Source organism: Cyclopterus lumpus, chromosome 3 (genome assembly GCF_009769545.1).
Source record: "Cyclopterus lumpus isolate fCycLum1 chromosome 3, fCycLum1.pri, whole genome shotgun sequence".
In the NCBI taxonomy this organism is placed as follows: Eukaryota; Metazoa; Chordata; class Actinopteri; order Perciformes; family Cyclopteridae; genus Cyclopterus; species Cyclopterus lumpus.
The window spans coordinates 3,114,164-3,136,648 of record NC_046968.1 but is presented as its reverse complement, the minus strand read 5'-3'; the positions used below and the strand labels follow the sequence as shown (position 1 = coordinate 3,136,648).

Sequence of the window (22,485 nt, the reverse complement as noted above, 5' to 3'; positions counted from 1 at the left end):
CTCCTGCCCAGTGTTCAATTTACATAAAATCAAAGATTTTTTTTTTTTAAGAAAGAAAAAGAAAGAAAAAGGTCAGTGTAAGGTCTCCACTTGTCCGTAGTAATTATAGTCAAGCTCCAAAAATATTGGATCCCACATTTTTCTTCTCCACTTATTTTAATAACAATGCATACTATTTTACAAGCCGACCATACTTTTATATTACTGGATGAAAAGAAAGAAAACTATAACTGTCAGACCAATGGTGAGATGTGTAAGCGCATTAATTTCCTTTAATATTAGGGAGTGAAAGCATAAAGTAGCACACCGTGAAAATACTAGTATGGCACAATAACCTAGATATTGTTCAAATGTACTTCAATGAAAGTATTTTTCCCCATTGGATTGTACAAATACCTTGCATTGAAACTGGCAGGAAGCAGGATAATACTTCTGCTCTTCTGTCTTCCGCCCCCCCTCCAGCCTATAGACTACGAGAGCAAGAGAGCCTACACCCTGAAAGTGGAAGCCACCAACGTCCGCTCCGAGCCCAGCAGCGGTGCGCCCTTCAAGGACACGGCTACAGTAAAGATCGTGGTGGAGGACTCCGACGAACCTCCGATTTTCTTCAAACCCGTGTACTTGCTGGAAGTGAATGAGAACGCCCCCGTTAACACGGTCATAGGGACGGTCACCGCCAGGGATCCCGACTCTACTGGGAGCCTTGTCAGGTAGGAGGGTGGATGCTTCTCGACCTTTACTGCTTAACCCTTTGGTGTCGACACGAGGCGTAAAACGAACTTGAATGCATGCAAAAAGGGATAAAGAGTAGAGGTTAAAAATGGGTTCTTTCAGACTATAATGAGTTGTTTTAATAAAAGGGTTGAAAGTGAGGCACGCAATTAAAACTGTTCAAGCCCGTGACCTCTGGAGACTATGGAGGTTTCTTCCGCAGCGAGGAAGCTACCCAATGATTGCTCTCATTTCCACAGATGTGCTAAAAGAAAAAAAGAAATGAGATTATGAGTTCAAGACAGCACAACTTTTTGCTTTCAATGTGTGACCAGTGCTGCTATATTCTCTCCTCTTGTGTGACTTATTCTTGGAAATAACACAAGGGCACCTTGAGGATAGGTTATACAGGCAATCTCTCTCCCTCCATCATGGCATTTCATTAATTCTCCAGCGACTCGCTGACCGCATTCCCGCAACAACACTCAACAGGTTGGGTGTAATTGCATGGCGACCAGGGAGCGGGCTGGGTTTCGTAGATTGGCTGAGGCTATAGAGCAGGGCTGGTTTATTCTACTTTTTCTTTTTCTTCTCTTCCTTTTCTGGTGGCATCCTCATGTTTAGTGATGAGATTGTCAGGAGGAATTGAGCCCTGAGGTTGCATGATGTCTTTTCCCTGGTAAAAAGAGAAGTCATGACATCGTTTGCCTCACTCTGTCACAGGGTTCCTGTGTTTGTGGAACAACTCTGTGTTTGTGAGAGCGATGTATTTATCCGTAAATTAGTAAATGTGAAAGTAAAAAAGTTCTTAAAATTCGTAAAATAGCTGCTCACTAAGTTATAATTGCATGGTCTTTATTTTGGTAACCTAACAACAATTACGAAGGAAACATTTCATGTGTATACATCTCAAGATATTCCTCCGATTCATGTGCAGGTGGCATCTTCAAACGTCTTGTTTTGTCCAACCAACAGCCTAAAGTCCAAAAGTATTCCAATAAAGGCGATATATCCTCAGCAGTAAATGAGTCTAGATTGTAAAATAATAAAGATATTCCAGCGGATTAACCCGTTCATTAGCCAACTGATCTGAATGTGAATGTAGTCTTTTGGTCTTCATCTCGGGAAGTAACACAAAATGATAAAGGTAATAGAAACACAGTCACGAGACAAAATGCTGGCATTTTCATCGTTGCACACCACGGATACTTGATTGTACTACTTGTTTCTGAACCAAAAATACATTCCATCAATAGGTTTCATATCAGCCTCGTGCAGAAACCCACAGTGCCACTTGGTTAAAGCTGAGAAACGATTAGTTAGATCTTGACAACAAAACTACAAAAGATTAGAAAAAGATATTGGTTTGTGCTTAAATAATTGCCTAAAGTAAAGGCGTGACAATGTTATGGAACGGAAACTCAACGTGAACTTTTTGGTTTCACTTTTGGGGACCCAAACAGCGGTCTCCTGGGTGAAGGTCCTGTGGTTATTTGACTTATCCGCCACCACCGGGCTTGGACCCCGTCATGGACCGGGCTGGTACTGAAAATAATCTCACAATGTGCAGTATTTAAAGCCCGGTACGGCTGCTGACATTCTAGTGATTTGCCTCATTCAGTGCATCGTTATTGAAAGAAATTGTCACTAAATTATGAATGAGTGTGCTCGCAGATGGCAGCGCCCTGCTGACACGATCTCTTCACATTTGTTGCTATGACACTGTCCAGATATTAACATCCTGTCTTGGCACTCAGACGCTTGGAGCGCGATGCAGTGCAGACTAAGGACAAACTCATTGGCTGCTTATCTTCATGTACTCGGTCGCCCACCTTTTTGCACTCTATTTCTCTCTCTCTTTTTGTCCTGAGGTCATTCGCTTACACTCACACTGTTCATTATGCTTTTAATCACCAATTTTACAAATCTGTGGAAAAAGTCAAGACAATGGATTGTTGCTCAAGGGCTTTGTGCGACTGTCACGGCTCCAAATAAGAATAGAGCCTTTTGATGAAATGCTCAAGAACTGTGAGATTATTTTAATACATTCATTTTTCAAACTTTCAATTCTGTTTTTTTCCAAGAGACAGAAGAGGAAGTGGTAAGTGGCCAGTAGAATGGCGCGTTAATCATCTGCCAACTGATTAGCGTGGGGGAAATAACTGCTCAAGGATTACACACAGACTTTTGTCTCGTGTTTTTATGTCACAACCCGTTGCTTTGCCTCAACAGGGGACTATTTGAAGTCCAAATGCCCACCCACCCCCTGCTAATCTTCAAGATGAGCGTGATCTATCACAGATGTCAAGTGTTTTCTTTGTGGCGGGTGAGATGAAGCAAACTATTATTATTGAGGGCTTACTGTAATGGGATGCATCACCAAAGACCATTTGATTTCACGTAGCATTGTACTGTAACTATGAGCTTTGGGCTGATACAATGATTACAGTGTGGGGATTTTAATCCTTCCACACATACTGGCTGACAGAAGGCTGTAGCCTCAGTAATGCCTCTTACATGGTCAGAAGGATCTTCTAAATAATACAAAGTCTGGGCAAAAGCCTCACCAGGCGATAAGCCAAATAAACTTGGTTTGTTCGCAGTGTACACACCTTCCCTATTATGATTGTTCATGATTATTGGATTGCTCATTTGGTCTTTAAAAGATCCGAAAACCGTGAAAAGTGGCGTCTTTAAATGTCTTTTGTTTTACACATCCAAGAGTCCAAAGCTCAACGAGGTTTAGTTTGCAGTGATGTGAAACAGACAAAATCAGTAAATCATCACGCAAAACAATTAACCAGTTGTTAAAATATCTTTTATTAGGTGATGTAATGAATAACTGTAAGGTAAAAGACATGGAAAGGGTTTTTTTTGTAGAAAAACACAATTTGTTGTCAGTATACATGAGTATGTTATCACTGAAAGCCTTTCTATTACATCTGCAAGATTGGTCCAGAAAACTGGTGAGAAGGAGAGTATTCTTGAAAGCAAAAACGAATGTGTCAGTCAGCATATGCGGCCTTTTGATCGGTACGCTTTTCTTCACCGTAAATCAAACTCACCGGTCTACGATTACCCTCCTCCCTCCTGTCCCTTTCTCTCTCCCTTTCTGTGTCTCACACTTTAACGTTTGGCTTTTCAAAGAGACAGAGCTCCCAAATCAGTAGTCAGCGAAGGAAGGTGGATCTATAGTGAAGGAGTGGCAGCAGTAATAGCAGCGTGTGTGTGGACTTTCTCCTGACCACCATCTGAACGAGCTCTCCAGTCGACCCCCCCCTCTGATTAGAATCGCTCTCCGTCTCAATCCCCCCTCCAGCTGGACCAGACTGAACCAGTCTGAGTCGAAAAGCACTCGGGGCGAGTGCTCTGGTGTGCTGCCATGTCCTCTGCACTCAGGAGACAAACAGCCCCTTAGCTGTACTTAATGCATCCAAGCAACAACATTTCAGGTGCACTCCATGAAATGCTCCCTCAGTATTGCCTCTCTCTGGAGCCTGTGCTCTGTCGTTTTCTACCTGACTGATCACAAATAAAAAGCAATGTGACATATGGCAGTCACTATGGCTGTCTGACAGAAACCGCTATTTTACAGAATCCAGAGTGTCTTCGTCCAAAAATATTGATACCGTGACAAGCGGTGCCACGTTCTTAGTTCGTTTTCACCCTCCTTTTCTTCTCGCGTCGTTTACTGTTGAGGGAAATTGAAATGGAATTCTTTAAGGCTTCTCACTGCAGGCTCCCTCCCATATGTTGTCTTAGCGCGGCTGTCAGCTAACGCGCTGCATATGCTAATGCCAACTGTCATGTTCTCAACTGAATGTCAAGAAGGCCTTTTCTGCAGGACTTGTTGTTATTTTGTTATTTATGACTCTCAAGGAAAATCACTTCGCTGTTAAAAAAAACAAGAAAAAGTCCAACCGTAACAAAGTGCAGCGTTAAAACACGACTGGTCAGCATGGAGGGGTCTGCAGAACGGAGTTGTACATCCCAGTGGGAGTACTGACCCAATGACAAGCAGAGATGTCAGAGGTTTCTGTTCCCTCCATCTTGTCACCTCTTCTCCCTTCAGCTTGTACAGGCACTCAGTCACTCACATTTACACTGACATGGAGATAAAACACACACACGCACGCACACACACACACACACACACACACACACTCACGCACACAAACCTTTCCCTGGCTGCTAACTGGAGCCCGACCGTTGTACATCAGTATGAGAGTGCATGGTGGCTCATGAGTACTGAAGTACTGAAGTTGTTATTAACTGTGATGCGCTATAATCACTCGGATTGATCACACTTAAAAAAAAAGGAACTACCTTACATTTAATTTAGCTGACGCTTTTATCCAAAACGACTTACAATAAGTGCATTCAACCATGAGTCCAAACTCAGAGCAACAAGAATCAAGCAAGTTCAATTTCTTCAATAAAGTTAAACTACAAAGTGCTATCAGCAAGAGACATTTAAGTGCTACTAAAGTGCTACTACGGCACTGCCTTCCCTATTCAAGGTATAGACGAATAAGATGTGTTTCTAACTACATTGTAACTCGTAAAAGAAAAAAAGACACAGTCACCTTCGTACAAATTAAGTTTTCGATAAAACACACCATTAATCAATTAACTCCGGAGTTTTGCAAACACTGCCTCGCTTGGTCTGGTAGGACCAGTAGCTAATACAAAACAGAATATAAACCAGTAGTATTTAAACCTTCTTAAAGTTTGGATCTCACTAAAGTGCTTTGATACTTGACTTTTAATCCCTTATATGGTCAGGATTCATGAAAAACAATGGATCCTACATTTCCCAATATGCAACTTGATGGCATTTTTTTTCCTGAGACCTGGTAACCGTGATGCCGTCATGACGATTATTTTCTCAGACTCCCTCCAGAGCAACAGATGACATTATACATCTGTTCTCACAAGCCGAGCAATACGTTCCTCATGAATAATGAACTGAACTTTGTGTGTACAATCTGTGTAGCGCCCTTTTAATACTGAAAGACCCTTTTGTCTAAGGTCCTTACATTGAGAACATAAACGTAGCCTACAACAGTACATAAACCTAATAATACACCAGCAATTTGCACCGACAATGAGAATCCTCTGTGTTCCCTCTTCTGCTCCTCACATGCATCCACTGTCCTTTCAAAATAGTTAATTTTTTTCACAGGATCTTAATTTTAACATGCATGATTTATGCAGATGAAATTTAACATGAGCAATGACAGCCACCGGGGGGGCTAAAGAGACAAGAGATCGCCAGCCACACAAACTCAAACGGAGAAGATGTCCCGGCCCTACCGCTTGATTGACGGGTGATCTGCAAGCGGTGCGGCGGCACAAATGAGTAGAAAAATGAATAATGATCTCACAGATTACAGCTCCTGGTTATGCACAGGGCAGCCTCTGTCTCGCTGATGCATTTTGATGAGCATTATTGAGGTTGAAGATATTGCGTCAGATGTGAGGACGCCTCACTGGTTTCTAATATTCACCACAAACAGCCCGGATGTTTAACCGTTGGACTGGAGTCAGCTTGGTGGCGTTTTAGAGGCCCGTGAAGAGCAAGGCCAAGCCCAACGGAGACGACACACGAGCGAGAGGACCACACATTTGCACACATGCTCGCATGATTCGGGAAAACCACGTACGTAGAACGCTGGATATCTTCTTTTTTAATTTTTTTATTTGCTTTTAATTCTTTTCACATCACATTGTCAGTTTGAGTGACAGGTGGCAGAACATTTCAGGGTCTGTCTCCCCGCTTCCACGTGAGGCTGTCAGAGTTTGACTGGGATCCACTCAGTCTGCAGGAGAGAGGCTGCTCCCAGGTGGTTTGCTGCTGTCTGCCTGTCTTGAAAGTGCTGTGCGTCTGCAGGGCAAAGAGAGAAAGAGAAAGGATGGTGGGGTGGGGAGGGGGGGTTAGGGGGGGAGGGTCCTCATGGACCTCTCCCAGCCCGGCGTCTAGAGGATTTTACACCATTTCGTCTCAAAAATGGAAATGTCACGGCTCGGTACATCTCCCCAACAATTGGAATCTGGGCCAGTGCTTTATTTATTTAATTTCCTATCGTTCTTGTATAAGCAGCACTCTCCTTCATATTAAGCTGTTGTTATTGGGACTTTGTCTTTCTCTGGCGCTCTTTTTCTCTTTCCATCCCTCAATCCCCCTTTCCTGCCTCCCTCTTCTTCTCCCTCCGTCTCCCATAGAAACACTGTAGGGTTCCTGCCAACAGGTCCGCACCGATAGGGTTGAGTGCAGGACCCAGGGTTAGGAAGGAAGGGAGGGAGGGAGGGAGGGAGGGCAGGGCCTGTTGGCGGTGTGGAGAAGGGGTCTGCAAAGGGTTTGGATTATTAAGAGACCCAGCTGGATGGAAAAGAAAGGGAGAGAAAAACGTTCTTGTTGTTGGTGAAGGGGCGCGGGGGAGGGATTGTGACGGGAAGATGTGCGAGCGAGACAGAGATAAGGAACAGAAACAGAAAAGTTTGTCCTGGAGGCACGGAAACACTTGTGCAGTGCGCGGCGTAACGAGCTCACTCCGGCCCAGTGTTTGAGGTGAGTGGGATGTTGATGGCAGTCACGCATCATGGCGACTCCAACATGTGAAAGCAAAGATGACCCATAATGACAGAATTCTTTTTTTTTAGTCAGTCTTGTGTGGGCTCGTCCCAAGGATTGGCTCTGCGCGTGCTGCAACTTGAAAGAGCAATTTCACAGCTTTCGGGAATATTCTCTTTTATGTGTATTCCAATTTCATATTCGCTGCCGGAGATTTTTTCTTCTTTTTTTTTTGTTAAATGTCTTGCCGCTGTATACTTAACACTGTACGAGTGTCAAACAGTCAGTGTGTCTCATGCGCGGCCGTCGAGTAACGGGGAGGAAGAATGCTTCACAAATCTGTGCTTTGCAAAATGTTTTGATTCAATTCACACCCAAAAAGGGACCCAAAAGCTGCTGGAGGTTTGAAAAGGCAAACAAAATAATGTTGCCTGAGGTCAGACAAGGTCATACATAACAGGCCGGTCACTGGTTCATCTCCATCACGTACATTGTCCCCTCCCACCCTCTGTTGTCGCAGCTCCTGTGTGACACAGTGTTGTCCTAACTCATTAATGCAACGCCTTAGGGGGCCATTGAGTGTTGACAGATCCCAAACGGGGTTAACACTACATTTCTTACCCTGACACGACACGTACTAATGGTCGTCAGATCTTCTTGGACCTTACGAGGCTTTAATGCCCCACTCAGCTTCTCGTGTGAATGCTGTAATTATGCCTCAGATGATTATTGATTGGCGACAGTTTTTACTGCGCATCAATCTACAGGTATCTCTTCATGGTTAAGTGAGACGGAAAGACTCAAAGGGTTGCAAGAGATGCCGCGTCGCTAAAGAGGCTGGGCTCAGATTTCTGACAATAGATTGTCCTCGCAGGTACTTCATCGATCGGCACACGGACCTGGAGAGGCAGTTCAACATCAACGTGGACAACGGGAAGATCACGCTGGCCAAGCCGCTGGACCGGGAGACGGACACGTGGCACAACATCACGGTGACCGCCACAGAAGTCAGTAAGTGACCTCTCCTGACTCTGCTGCCCCCCACCCCACCCCCGCCCGCCCGCCGTGAGCGTGGCGGCACCTCGTGCATCGTAATTCCCCGGTTTTGAAAAATCATCATACTATTAGGCATTCATTGGCATGCACGTTCTTTAAAAAACGGGGGAAGTGCCGGCAGTCACGTACAGCGTCTCCTTCTTCTGAACGACTTTGGGTTGTCTCAGTCAAAGGAGTCACTGACCTGCTACGCACAATCCTCTGTTCAACAGAATGGCGCTTTGTAAACCGGCGCTTTTAATCGCTGCGAGAGTGTGGCACAAACAATTAGCGTTTGAATCCGCGGAGGCATTAAATACGTTAATTTGCAGAGTTTTGATTGAATTAAACAGCTCAGTAGTCAATTTGTGGAAGTGCGAGAACATTAAGACGTATCAAATAAACAGTTTTAAAGACAAGCTCCGGAGTGGATTGCTCCAACGCCAGCATCCATTACAGATTAAAGAACATCTGCGAACCGCAAAACTCACTGACTACGTAGAAAATCTTGCCGGCAGAGCTGCAAACAGCTCAAACCATATGTAAGGCTCTATTTGCATACAGATTGTTTCGGGGGGCTGATAAAGCTTAATGTACCCCTTAAAGCTATTGGAATAGAAATGTACACAGCTTGTAACTTGTATCCCCCCCCCCCCACCCGTCTTCTTCCTCTCTCCATCTCGCTCTCCTTATCCCTCCGTGCCTCATCTTCCATCCGTCCCTTTCTTCCTTTAATCAAAGGAAACACACATTAATTGTCGGAGTAAATGAAAGCCCAAACGCCGTCGTCATGTTTTGCACCACGCGTCGCGCCATCGCAGCAGCCCGGTGGAGGAATTGAACGTGTCTCATTTGATAAGCCGGTTGCCTTGTCATTTCCTTGCACCCGTACATTTAAAGCGTGTTTCATGCCTCCTGGCAAAGTAACTGTGGCTCCAGATAGTGGCATCTCTGAGAACACCTAATAGGAATTTGCCAAATTAAATATGGCAGTTTTGGTCGTCTTCACGGATGGGAGGGAAGCCGGTGTCTGCTCTGGCGTGAAGAGGAATAGATGTGTTCCCACTTCTATCCTGATGCCATTTGCCACCCAAACGGAGGCGCGTTCTACTGCCTCGCACCAGTTGACATCTGACTAATCAGACTCTATTCCCAGTCTGCTGCTGGGCGAAAGTCACTTTTGAAAGGGGGCGGGGGGGTATGTCTAGCTCTCTCCCTCTGCCCTAATCCATCTATCACTGTCTATCAGACTGTCAATTCCTTCTCCTCACTGCTTACCTCTTCTTCAACTCATCTCCCAGCTCGTCTGGTGCCCTTGATTTTCTGATTCATTCTGCCCTCTGCTTGGTGTGTATGTTTCATTAGAGATAGAAAAGAATAAAAGCTGCATCTTCACATGCAGCTCAGGTACTGGGAAGAAAACACAGAAATGTTAATTTTTTTCCAATTCGTTCAGAGCAAGTGATGTAATACAACAAGCGACACACAGAGCAGGTATATAATAATGAGAATAACGAGCGGTGGGTGAAACAAACACAGGACTTTCACCCAAGAGACCGCTATCAATGTCCTCTGTAAAGAAATCTTGACGCTAGGCTTTTTAGGTAACATAGTTGTATGAGCAGCTGTTGTTTATTTACAATAGTAGCATTGTTATGGTTGTGACACAAAGTAGGAATCCACAATTTCGTTTCGAACCTTAACCTTAAGTAGATTTGCTGCCTCAGCCGATCCAATCTTTTCACGTTAATCACGTAGCATTGTGTGTTACTGCAAGTGTGACACCAGGCTGATCTGGAATAAATGATATTCTGGGTTTATAAATGTAGACATGCAACGTATTCCACGGCTTGCAGAAACATACAATGGCAAAATCATATTGTCTGGTATGACAAATAGCCTTCTGTATGGTAGCTAATGTTAACAGACTTTAGATATGTACTTCCTTAATAAGATTCATTATTATATGTGCTGACTTTAAGACTCCCTTGTGCTCCTGTTACACTACATTTTAGCATAGATGGTTATTTAATAAACATGATGATGTCTTTCAAGCAATTGGCCCGAGAGTCGTGGGAAATTAACGCAAATTCAGTTTTCCATTCTCTTGTAATTGCAGTGGCCGCTCCTCTTTGAAACCAATTTTAAACCAAAACATTTGAACAGTCACTATGATTGAAAAAGCCTTTTGATTAAATGACAACAACTCTAAGTCTTCACTTGCTATTGGCCATTCATTCGTCTTATAAGGTGACAGTTGGACCAAGTCTTACAAACAATAAATAAATCAATAGAATAGAAAACACACCAGTGTCTTTGGCAACGCTGACCCCGGTGCCACATTAATACATAATTGCTTTAAAAGTTGCTATTTCCACTACTGATTAATAAATACTACCGGTGACGGGGACACTCAAAACGGACTGTCAATTACCAGTGATGAATAATTTCAATTAAAATCTAATCTAATTAAACTGCCTTTTATTGTCTTTTTAGACTTCATTAATGACTCATTAATATGCATGTTTTAGCACTCATGTTTTAAACATTACAGTGTACAGGGGATTTTAAAAAGCACTTTGAATGGGATTCCTTCTTCTTTTTTTCTCCTCTGTTGCCTAGAATCCTGTTTCGCATCGCTGATACCCGCTGAAATGTAGATTGATGTGGATTATCATCTGTCCTTTCATCAGCTCAGGGAATGAAGGGAGAAATAAAGATTGAAAATAAGGGAAATGTAAACTAAGTCAAATAATTTACCTGGAATCTCAAGTGTAACCTTGTTATGTTTGGTAGTTTATATTTTGCTTATAGTATTTTGTATGTATCTCCCTTATCTATCTATCTATCTATCTACTTCACACTAGGAAACCACAGTCAGATATCGAGAGCCATTGTGGCCATCAGAGTGATGGACATTAACGACAATGCCCCTGAATTTGCAACTGAATATGAGGCCTTCCTGTGTGAAAATGGAAAACCTGGACAGGTAAGGACATACTATTTCATTCATCAACCCCCCCCCCCCCACCCCCCCCCTCTCTCTCCTGTAATGATTGGCCACATTGAATTATGGTTTATTTATTAACCACAGAGTTGGGAGTACTGCCCCCCCCCCCCCTCCAACAGCCCTCCCTTGACAGAGTGTGTGTGTGGAGCAGAGGGGAAATGAGAGCAGTCAGGATTGATCAGAGTGGATCATAATTCAAGACTGTCTTTCATGTCCTCCTCCAGATGGCTCAATGCCTCCCCCAGCCAAAATATCTGGACAAGTACTTAGCATTCTCCTTCTCATCAATCGATCTCATTCAGGGATCTGTGTACGTACAATAGGGAGCTCTATTGAAAGGAAAAAGAGGAGCCGCAAAAATAAAAAGGGAAACTGTCCTGCAGGGCTAGAATTCTAATTTCTAATCAATCATAAAGACGTACGGCACGATAAGACCCATGATGACAGATTAACAGATAGAGCCAGTAGCCTGAAAGTATGCCAGACTAGACAGGACCTCATTGATAATAATCTCAAACTCCAGGAATGAATAGGGCATATATTTCATCAGGCGTGATCCAGCCAGTATTAGACTGAGGCAATCCGCGGCAGGAAAAACAGAGTAATAAATAGGCTGCCTCCTCTAATGACGTCGAGCCCTCCACTGTACATCTACATCGTCTCTCAACGCAGGTGATCCAGACTGTCAGCGCGGTGGACAAAGACGACCCAATCCAGGGCCACTACTTTGACTATCGTCTCGTCCCCGAGATGCTCAACAACCCCAATTTCACCATCAAGAACAACCAAGGTGAGCAACAAAATGGAATCGCAGAGAAATAACTCTTTTTTTTTTTTTGTTCTTCTTTTTTTGGCAGAATGAATGAAGTTTCTGTAAATTTCTCCAATGGCTTTCCAGTCTAATCTCCAACCCGGCCGTGTTAGCCGTGCTCGAGATGAAATCTGGTGGATCAGTGTAGCTCACAATTAGCAGATGTGAAATTGGGTGGACACCGGCTTCTTTTTTACTCCCCAGTGCGTTTTGAGAGAAACTAAATGAATGGGATCCAAATGGCTTTTCCCTGGTAGTCTTGTAGCTCAATGTAGGGTGACGTCCTAGAAGCTGCGCGGCAGATGGTGCTGAATTTATTTGCTAAATACTCAAATTGGTTTATTTGCCTGTTTGTCTTCGTTCCATTCCCTTTCTCCTGCCTCTCCTCCATAGCCGGGCACCGAACAGGCTGTGTTCACGATGACATTGTGTAATGTTTTCAGCTCGGGGCAAATAATCTTCATATGGCACTAGCCTTCTGTTTCCATGCTGAGGCTGGAGGCTAACCTACTGCAAGAGTCCATCAAAACCAGGTCATCAAATGGACGAGCCGGTCTTTTGACAAACATACAAAAACCTTTTACCTCTGAAAAAGGTAGGAAGTGGAAAAATCACAGGCCGTGACACATTGAGCAGTAACCAAAGGAAAATTAATCTCTTTTTTTTTTGTATGTCACACATGCACAATTACCCTGTCTGAAAATGGAAAGTCAAAAATGAAGGGCTGTTTAACAGGCTAAGGCTTGCTGCAAAGTACTCCGTATTAACAGCAGATCAACCTCAAAGTGTATTAAACTTGCAGGTTCCTGAACCCTGCCCTTTTGTTAAGAAGAGATTTAATACTTTCTTAAGATGATGTAACAGATAAAAAAACCTCGCTACAAATCGTTCACCACTAAGACCAAAAGAAATAAAAGCCTGCGTGCTTTCTCATTTACCTGAAACCACAGTAAACATATGTTGTGGTTCACTCCCTTTAAAATACAAGGACCACTTGTCTGTGGCATTGCACATTCCAAACAGAGAAAAGAAGCATCCCCTTCAGTGACTATTTCTATCTGAATCGGCAGCTGTGGGAGACACTTGAGTGTAGAGCGTCAGGCTCCAGTGAGCCTCGGTGGCTCGCTTTTGTTTGCGATGATGCTTCCAATTGTAGGGACTGCACAGCGAAGAGGTTAAGGGCTGCCCACACCGAGGAAGAAGGCTGACGTTGGGACCAGCTGTACACACGATATGGAGCACTCTGACCACCCAGACAACATACATTCACCTCGCTGCCAATAATGACATTCTGCTGATACACAGTCTTCTTTCTGAAGTTAAACTCACGAGCAACAAAATGCAGATGTGTCCTAACTTGCCGCGGCTATTGTTGGCGAACCTTAGATCTACACTCCTTTCTACTGAGGCTAATGCGTTAGCCTTTAGCAGCACCCCATGAGCATCACTTGTTCCCAACGGTGTCTGCTTTTTAGTAAAAGTTGCATTGACACATTTTGAGCTCCAACTGAAATATAATAGCATGCTGTTTTACTCTGCTACAGCATTTTAATTTTTCATTTATTTAACCAGATGTGTCCCATCCCATTGAGATTAAACATCTCTTTTTCGAGGGAGACCTGGCCAAGACAGGCAGCAACATAAGAAACACAGTTACAAACAAAAAAACACGGAACAAGAGTTAAAGTTAAAAGAATACCAAAATACCTGGTAAAACTGTCACATATTTTACTTTTTACAGTAGGGTATGGCAATACACATAATTGTTAAATTATTGATTGACAGCGACACTAATAGCCAGTCAACAGCCGGGACAAAACCCGACACCCCAAACCAGCTTCGTGTCCCTTTTCCCCCTTCAGTCTCGGAGCTACCAGACAAACATCCACGTCGGGAAAAGTGCTGGCTAATGATTGCTGACTGTGCAGCTAATTATCCAGCAAGATGAAGCACACTGAACAGCCTGAAAAAAATAACTACCTGCCCAAATATCGGTGTAGATGTTGATTATTGTCGTCCTTTTTCTTGAATACTTCTACCAAGACAACAATGTACTTAGCGCGTGTGCGACATATTCAAGCGCTGCTGTGCTTTCATTGTGTCAGTGCCTCTGCTGGAACAGTTGGAGGCTAAAGGAGATAATAAATAAAACCAATCCAAGTATTTTGTTACTCTTATGAATGCCTATAAGGTTGAATGTGTTATGAATAATTAAGTGGCGAGAAATTATTTAATGTCGGTGTTGCACGTGCAACACTGCACAATTTACATGTGTAATTAAATATGCACAAAACAACACTGCACATTCTGGACAGCAGTCCATTTAAACCCAGTGTGGTGTGAAGAAGTCCGACACACGGTGAGAAGGTTTGTTCATCAGACCAGAATTCTTCTTCTTCTTGGGACTGGGACTTCTTTCAGACGGTTGGTGTCACTTCTGCTGTCACCGCCGTCATTTGGAAACCTCCCACATATTAAGTTATTTATAGCGAAAAATGCATTTGATATGGTGATGATTAATATTTTAAAAAGGTAAACAGTTTTTTTTCTTTTTCCATCTGAATCCATCAGTCGGGAGATGAAACACTTTTAATGCGCCCTAATACGTAAAAAGAAAAGGAAAAACAGAGGTCATCGGTACAGCTGATGTTCTCTTTGAGAAGCAGATTTTCTTTTCTGTGGATGAAGTGACGGGCGGGAACTTTTTAATTCTATTTTTAACATCAATAGTCACCAAGAAAATGACAATGACCTTCATACAAGCACAAGCCCTAATGGTTTATTACAGTATCGTACTCACATACTCGCTATGCACTGCCGAATGATCCAAATGAAGCGGGACATGTCGGTGCTCACAAAGCAGAGCGTTCCACTTAGTGGCAGCACTCTTCAGAAAATAAATCGGAGCATATGCTCACATGAATTACAGATTGTGCAAAGCAAATACTTCCATCGTGAAGCATCCCATCCTGTGATTAAGTTTGCTCTGTCAACGCGGCCCGCCGCTCTACATCACCAGATCTGTTTGGTCCCCTCCCTCCTCGGTGCCCCCTCGAGCAGAGGCAAAGGTTAGACCATCGGGAGTCTTGTACGTTCCCCACGAGATCAGCGGGAGTCGATTCTTATGTGGATGCGAGTGTTTGATAATGTGAGCAGGGTAAGGAGAGCCAGCTAATGAGCAGACAGCTTCACAGAAATGTCATCAAAGAGCAGCTGGCACCTTTCTGGGTCAACATGTGCCATCTTCTAAGTCAGTGTCGCCTGCCGCGGTGCCTTCAATCCTTCGGCTTTTCAAAGAGATGTGGTGGGTGGGGGGGGGGGGGGGGGGGGGCAGCAGACTCGGGCTCGCCTTCCTTCAGAATTCCCAAATCGGAGTGTCAAGAAGGAATAAAAGGAAGGTGGCTGAAATCCATCTTCGGCACTGGAATGTGAGGATGAGAGAGGCGAGTGACGATTGATGTGAAATGAGTTTACCCTCATGCTGCACCCATCTTCACCCCATAGGATAATAGAACTGTTGCTACAATGAATAATAAAGACATTCTCGCGGCACACAAATTCATCTCTGGATTTACCTCTTTCTCTCTCTGACAGACAATTCAATCAGTGTGTTGGCCAAGCACGATACCTTCCGGCGACAGAAGCAGGAGATGTACTTCCTGCCTATCATTGTGACGGACAACGGGAGCCCGCCGATGAGCAGCACCAACACCTTGACCATCCGAGTGTGCGGGTGCAGTAAGGACGGCATTGTTCAGTCCTGCAACGTGGAGGCCTACGTCTTACCCATCGGCCTTAGCATGGGAGCTCTCATCGCCATCCTGGCCTGCATTATACTGCTATTAGGTGAGGTATTTCTTTTTTGCATTGCGGTATTATTACCGTGAATTGGTTTCACAGATGTACATTCAGCCTCTTTGTTATCTCACCTCAAAGAATGATCTGCTTGTACTAGCAGAAAATCCCCTTGTCAAAAGCTTGACCTAGACTTCTTCTTCTTTCTTCCTCTTTTCTTTCCGTCTGTCTTTCTGACAGTAATAGTAGTACTTTTTGTGACCCTGAGGAGACACAAAAATGAGCCTCTGATTATAAAGGATGACGAGGACGTAAGGGAGAATATTATCCGCTACGATGACGAGGGAGGCGGCGAGGAGGACACAGAGGCCTTCGACATCGCCACGCTGCAGAACCCGGACGGCATCAACGGTTACCTTCCGCGCAAGGACATCAAGCCCGACCTGCAGTTCATGCCGCGGGCAGGGCAACACTCCGGCCCGAACGGCGTGGACGTGGACGAGTTCATCAATGTGCGGCTCCACGAGGCAGACAATGATCCCACAGCGCCGCCTTACGACTCCATCCAGATCTATGGATACGAGGGTCGGGGATCCATTGCCGGCTCCCTCAGTTCGCTGGAGACGGCGTCGTCGGACTCGGACCAGAACTATGACTATCTCAGAGAGTGGGGCCCGCGCTTCAGGAGACTTGGGGAGCTCTACTCTGTGGGCGAGAGTGACCGCGAGACCTGACCTTTGGTTTGTTAGAACAAAAATACTTTTCCGATTTCTTTTCCGTCCACATACTTGTGTATTAAACGCTAGGGGGTTTGCTGGCTTTTAGAAACACGTGTTCAAAAAAGTAAAAAAAGTAAAAAAAACAGTTCATAACAAGGGAGGCCACCTTTTTGTATTCTTGTTAGAGTGAGGTATAGCAGTCGTCATCCAACTACGTCAAGCGCATTGTAACTGTTGAGCCAAACAATGTCTTTCTTAGGAGATCTATGATTCTTGTGGAGTGTATCTTAGATTCCGTTGTGGAGTGTCTAGCAGTATTTTGGGTGTTAGTCATTTGCTGTGACTGCCAGTAGCAGAAAAACCCTGGGATCGCTGGTGGTTGCCCGATGAAGGGAACTCGCGGATAACGTCGAGTTCTCTGAAGCTCGAGCGGACACTCAATGCTCCATGGACGGCACGCTGGACCTCAGGAGCTGCAGAGGGACTCTAGTTTCACGTCTCCCGAAGCCACCCAGCTGATCGGCGTCTTGAGACGAAATGACAATGAAAAAGCAATACGTGGTCTACATTACAATGATGAATGTATGTGTGATTTGAAGAAAAAAAAGACGAAAAGCAAAAAGACAAACCAGTATTGGCTTTAAGGTGAATTTGTTAGCGTTTGATATGTTCTCCGGTGGCCACATTTATAAACTATCTAAAGCCCAGAAAGGCTTGCTTTATACAACTCTTTGTATTTACACGCTACAGGTGTGGGTCGCAAGTGTTACTAGCCTATAAAAGACTGACGTGAAGACAAAAAAGACAAATGTAGAAACTCTGAGGCCTTCTTTTTACAGAAGCAACGTTAAATACAATTGTAATCTACTGTTTGGGTTTTTTTCGACATGAGATGTGTTGATTCTTCATCATCGTTGTTTTTTGAGTTTTCTGTATTTCCGTTCTTGAATCTTTTCTTTTTTCTTTCCCTGTGCTGACGATTTGAAGTGAATGTGTTTAGATTATTTTACATTCAGCGGTTTTTTCTACCACTTGAACACTATTTCATAGAAGCCAGATCATATCATCTATTGCAGTTGAAACTATAGACTAGATAAGCAAGCAGAATAGAGTTCTAAGTAACTGCAACAATACGGATGATCTAATTAATTGGGACTGCAGGAATGGGACCTTTCTGACACGTGCTAATTCTGTGTAAAATATATCTCACAATATATCCTGAGGTACAGCCAGTGAGCGTCTGAGCACAATAGTCCAATTGATACCCGAGTGTGTGACTCACTCCAAACATTAAATCTCATTTAGAATACGCAGATTGCATTAGCCCAGGAAAAATTTCAAACAAATCCAAACCATGTGCATATTGTGCTTACACTGTATGATATCAATAAAAAAAAAAAAGACTTTGTTCTGTACATAGAGTTACTGCTAACGTCATTAGCTTTCAATGAGGTGGTAGGTTTGTCTCTGCACGTTAGCTCTTGCACATAATGAGAATTTCAATGGCACTACAGCTGCGTGCATACTCAGTTTGTACTGACACAGTATTATGGCAGTTCTCGGTAGACTAAACAATATATATGGAATAGTCCTACATGCAGATCATATTTTGTACTGTGCTTTGATGCTTATAAATGTGTATGTTCAATTATTTACTCCCTGTACTGTAATCTAAGATACCCTGTATTGTTTCCTACTTTGTGAAATATATTTTTATAAATATTGCTGAATGGGTGTGGTTTTCTGATGCAGATGACACGTTTCGGAGGATCAAAAGTCGCAGATATAAGGGGGACTGACAAAAGACGCTATTGCTTGCATTATAGGACATTTTGGTTCCAGTGATTTTGTCCCTTGTCTCATAGGGACAAAACATCAAGCGCTTTGGTTATGACCTTTGTTAATCTGTGTATGTACAATACTACTGTAAATTACCCGAGTATTCCTTAAAAGAACCGTTAGTTTACTCTGCATTTCCAGGTTATGTTTGATAAGAGGCGTTGTTAGAATCTTCAATCTTTGGGGCTTAGCCTAGCCCAAAAGTCTTTAGATTTGTACCCATGATTGCACTATTTTTAATTTTCCAGTTCATTTCGAGTTATTAAATGAATATGGGTCTGGTCAGGTGTGTAGACTTGCTTTAAAAAAATAAGAGCCTTGAAGTTGATAAAGCAGTTTCATACTGGCATGTTGCCAATTTGTTGTTCAATATCGAAAGATGACCCACTCTGGTCTCATGACTTCTGCTTCTATTGTGTAAAAATGGCTCCTTTTGAATTCTGAAGTATACTGTGTTAAATCAGATACTGTCCTCTTCTTCACCTCCTTTGTCACACTCCTCATCACAGCATATGCCAAACAAAATTTGTTGATGCAATGATTCAAACATAATGTATCAATTAATTTCAGATTTAGACTTAGCCAGTTATTAGAAAACAAACCAATATCACATTTGACACGATCAGACTGTTAATGCACTATTCCATGCTGTAGAGGCCTAAGAGTCATTTATGCCGATTATTACCTACAGTCACACAACACACTCCATCTAGTCAGGATGCCTCCTGGACGCCTCCCATTAGAGGTTTTCCGGGCACGTCCAACTGGTAGGAGGCCCCGGGGAAGACCGAGGACACGCTGGAGGGATTATATCTCCCGGCTGGCCTTGGAACGCCTCGGGATCCCCCAGAATGAGCTGGAAAGTGTTGCGGGTGAGAGGGAAGCCTGGGTCGGCCTGCTGAACCTGCTGCCACCGCGACCCGACCCCAGATAAGCGGGTGATAATGGATGGATGGATGGATGGAGTCACACAACACAGCAGTGTGGAAATGTCTAGTTTCTAAGATGCAGCGTGATGCGGATATTTGGGTTCAATCTATATCTGTTGGCGTTTAGCCTTTCAAAAGCAAGGCTCACTTCTCCAATTCAGAATGTCGGGCCCAAAACACTAATTAAGAATGGATTAAATACAACCCCCTTTTCCCCCTTGTACTTTACTTTGAGCCCAGATTATGCAGCGGGGGCCATATTGTGTCCCTTTGTAATTGCGTTGTTTTGTCCCTTTCTAGTTGTCATATTATATCTCTTCCCGGTTTGTGCATGTCTCTTTTGAGTGACATTTGCATGTGTCATGTGAAGAACAAGGGCACCCCTGACACTTTGGGGCCCGGGGCCTGTGTCTGGTAGGCGTGTTACGTTATCCATTGCAAGGACAAAATATCAGGAAAGCTGTGCTGAATTTCTACAAAATATTTCTGGCAGGGTTATGCGTCGTCAAACAGTGTCATGAAGACAAAATAAAACCGCTACCGTTATTTGTCCCAGACTGTTGGTCGCTTAGTCACCGGGCATATTCCGGCCCTGCGCTCCTTGACTGCTATGTATGAAAGCCTCATTCACTCTGATTCCTGCTGCTGTGACAAGCAGAACTTTACTTTTTACCCACTTGACTCAACATTCTGTCATTACAGCTTCTTGCTGAACCTGCGCCCACAAAACAGCAGCAAGATATGAAAACTCATAAACGAGGATGGGGAGGAAAAGTTAAATGCTTATCGTTTCCCGAGCACCTTTTCCTTGGCTTTTAAAAGTCTCTGATGTTGAAAATGTCCCGTCTCAAGAGTGTGCTTTATCAGTTTGACATTATGAAGTTGTGACAATTCAACTTTTAGAAGCATATAGCCAACAGTGCTGTTGGCTATATGAATATATATAACATGCAGAGTGGTCCTGTCACACTGACAGGAACATAGCAGTCCATCAGCGTCCACATATGGTCACAATGAATCAGAGGGAATAGGCACTGTAAATGTAAAATAGTTTTTCATCCAAGACAGTGTATATGATTCTAACCGTTAAGATATGATTAGGTTAATGCAACATAATCTGTTGTCTATCATTATCTGTCTTATCAAAGGGAAAAAAAATATGACACAGAGACCATTGTGTATTAATCCTGATTTGTTACTCCCATCTCCGGGAGATAACATTATTTGCATGAGAAAGGCCTACATTATTATAATTAGTCTGCGATGTAAATTGTGGTGTTGTGTTACAGTAATACTCTGGTTATTTTTTATTATTATTTTGTATTAGTAAAGGAGATTAAACATAATACCATTTCCTATTTCTTCCCTTTTTTTCTTTATTCTTATTTCTCTTTTTAGTTATTTATTTTTGAACATTGTCTCCTCTTTGTTAATCTTGTTGGAAGATTAGACTTCTGTTCAGTTTTATCTGATTGGGGGGTTTTCATTGATGATAAAAGCTTTTGATCGTATCAATTACGTGCTGTGCCTCACTGAAGTCAAAGGCACACAATCCACTTTCACATAAGACCTATATATCATATCATATGTCATTTAAGCGTCAGCTAAATGACATGTAATGTAATGTAATATATAGAGCTGACACACACACACATACACACACACACACACACACACTAAAGGCAGTGAATTGCTCTACTTGATAATGTTCTCGTAATTAAAACAATATGGAGAATAGCCAAAAGATTAGATACATTTGATGTAAAAAATCTGAAATATCAAAAGTGTTATCACCTGATTCCACATTGCGACGTACCTTTTACAAACTATCCTGAGAGGTTCTGGTGTTCCAGATGCTTTGGCCCTCTGGGATTGGAAGTGATGTTAAACCTGGACGCTGCTATCTTCATGCACCTGATCCATTAGTCAAGAAAATAAATATATAAATAAGAAATAAAATCAGCCGTAGAACACATTTTACCAACTGATAGCTCCCGCTAAACGATAGCACAAATTGTTTTTCTGGAATGTGCGACCCCCGGCAGGTCAGCAGGCTCATTTGTAGTCAATCTTCATGCGCCACCACTGCTGTGTATGGCTGCAAGTCTGACAGAGGTCGCCCGACTAAACAGTAAATCAAATTATCTTCTCACGTTTGTCACGTAATGGACGAGTCCCTCGGGTGACAACCTTGCTCTTGTTGTTCCCCCGCTGATATATGTCAGATTCTATAAGGCCGGCCTGTGGCTCCGGCTTGCGTGCCGTCGACACTGTAATTGCATTTGCAGTGGCAGGGATGCAGACTTGGGTGCATACTGTACACATTAACTTTCCACTTCCTTTTTTTGAGATATGATGGTGTTGCTGTGGTTAGTTTTTTCCCCACAAATATACCCTACTGTCTCCATGGCTGGAGCCACGGACCCCTACTGACCCTCTGCTCGTGCCACTGTGTTGCACATGTACCCAGACCCCTTCAAGCGCCTATCAAGCACAGAGCAGACGCCACGTGACAGATATGGTATATTTTTGCCTAAAGCTGGAGAAAACAACCAGTCCTCCGGTGCTGTAAATCTCCCCGGCCCCAGGTTTCCTGTGCGGCAATTACTTTCTGGGAATTTTATTACGCACTAATTAAATTAGCAATAGGCTCCATGTAAGCACAACATCACAAGTAATAGTGCTAGCAAAAGTAGATGGGCCCACTACAAGATTTTATTGGACAAATTAATAACTCTTGGGGCCTATGGCATCATTTAAAAAGTATAGTAAAGGAGTTTTTGCATACATACATTTTTGGGGATATCTATAATCTGATGCAGAAGAAACAGTTGTTTGAATGTAATGATTGTATGACCGATATATGATCTGATGAAGTCATACGTTGGGCCTTTTTCATATGATTTCGTAACATCCGCGATCCTGACGTCGCTGTTGTAGCAAGGTGTGTCCAGGCTATAGATGCCCTTCCCTCACTTCACAATATGTCACACCAACATGTCAGCAACCCCTGTCAATGGTCGGGGACAAATATTAAATGCAGTGCCCTCCAAATCAGTGAA

The 22,485-nt window shown here is 43.3% G+C and overlaps 1 protein-coding gene across 1 annotated transcript in view; it reads left to right on the top strand.

Moving 5' to 3' along the window:
* The window catches only part of cdh8 (cadherin 8), a 94,726-nt gene extending 78,056 nt beyond the window's left edge, over positions 1–16,670 (top strand). Inside the window, exons 6-11 of the mRNA XM_034562828.1 lie at positions 463–710; positions 8,160–8,296; positions 11,188–11,309; positions 12,003–12,120; positions 15,736–15,987; positions 16,177–16,670. Of these exons, the coding sequence (XP_034418719.1) occupies positions 463–710; positions 8,160–8,296; positions 11,188–11,309; positions 12,003–12,120; positions 15,736–15,987; positions 16,177–16,670 (1,371 nt within the window). The remainder of the gene's footprint in view (positions 1–462; positions 711–8,159; positions 8,297–11,187; positions 11,310–12,002; positions 12,121–15,735; positions 15,988–16,176) is intronic.
* Positions 16,671–22,485: the final 5,815 nt, after the last annotated feature.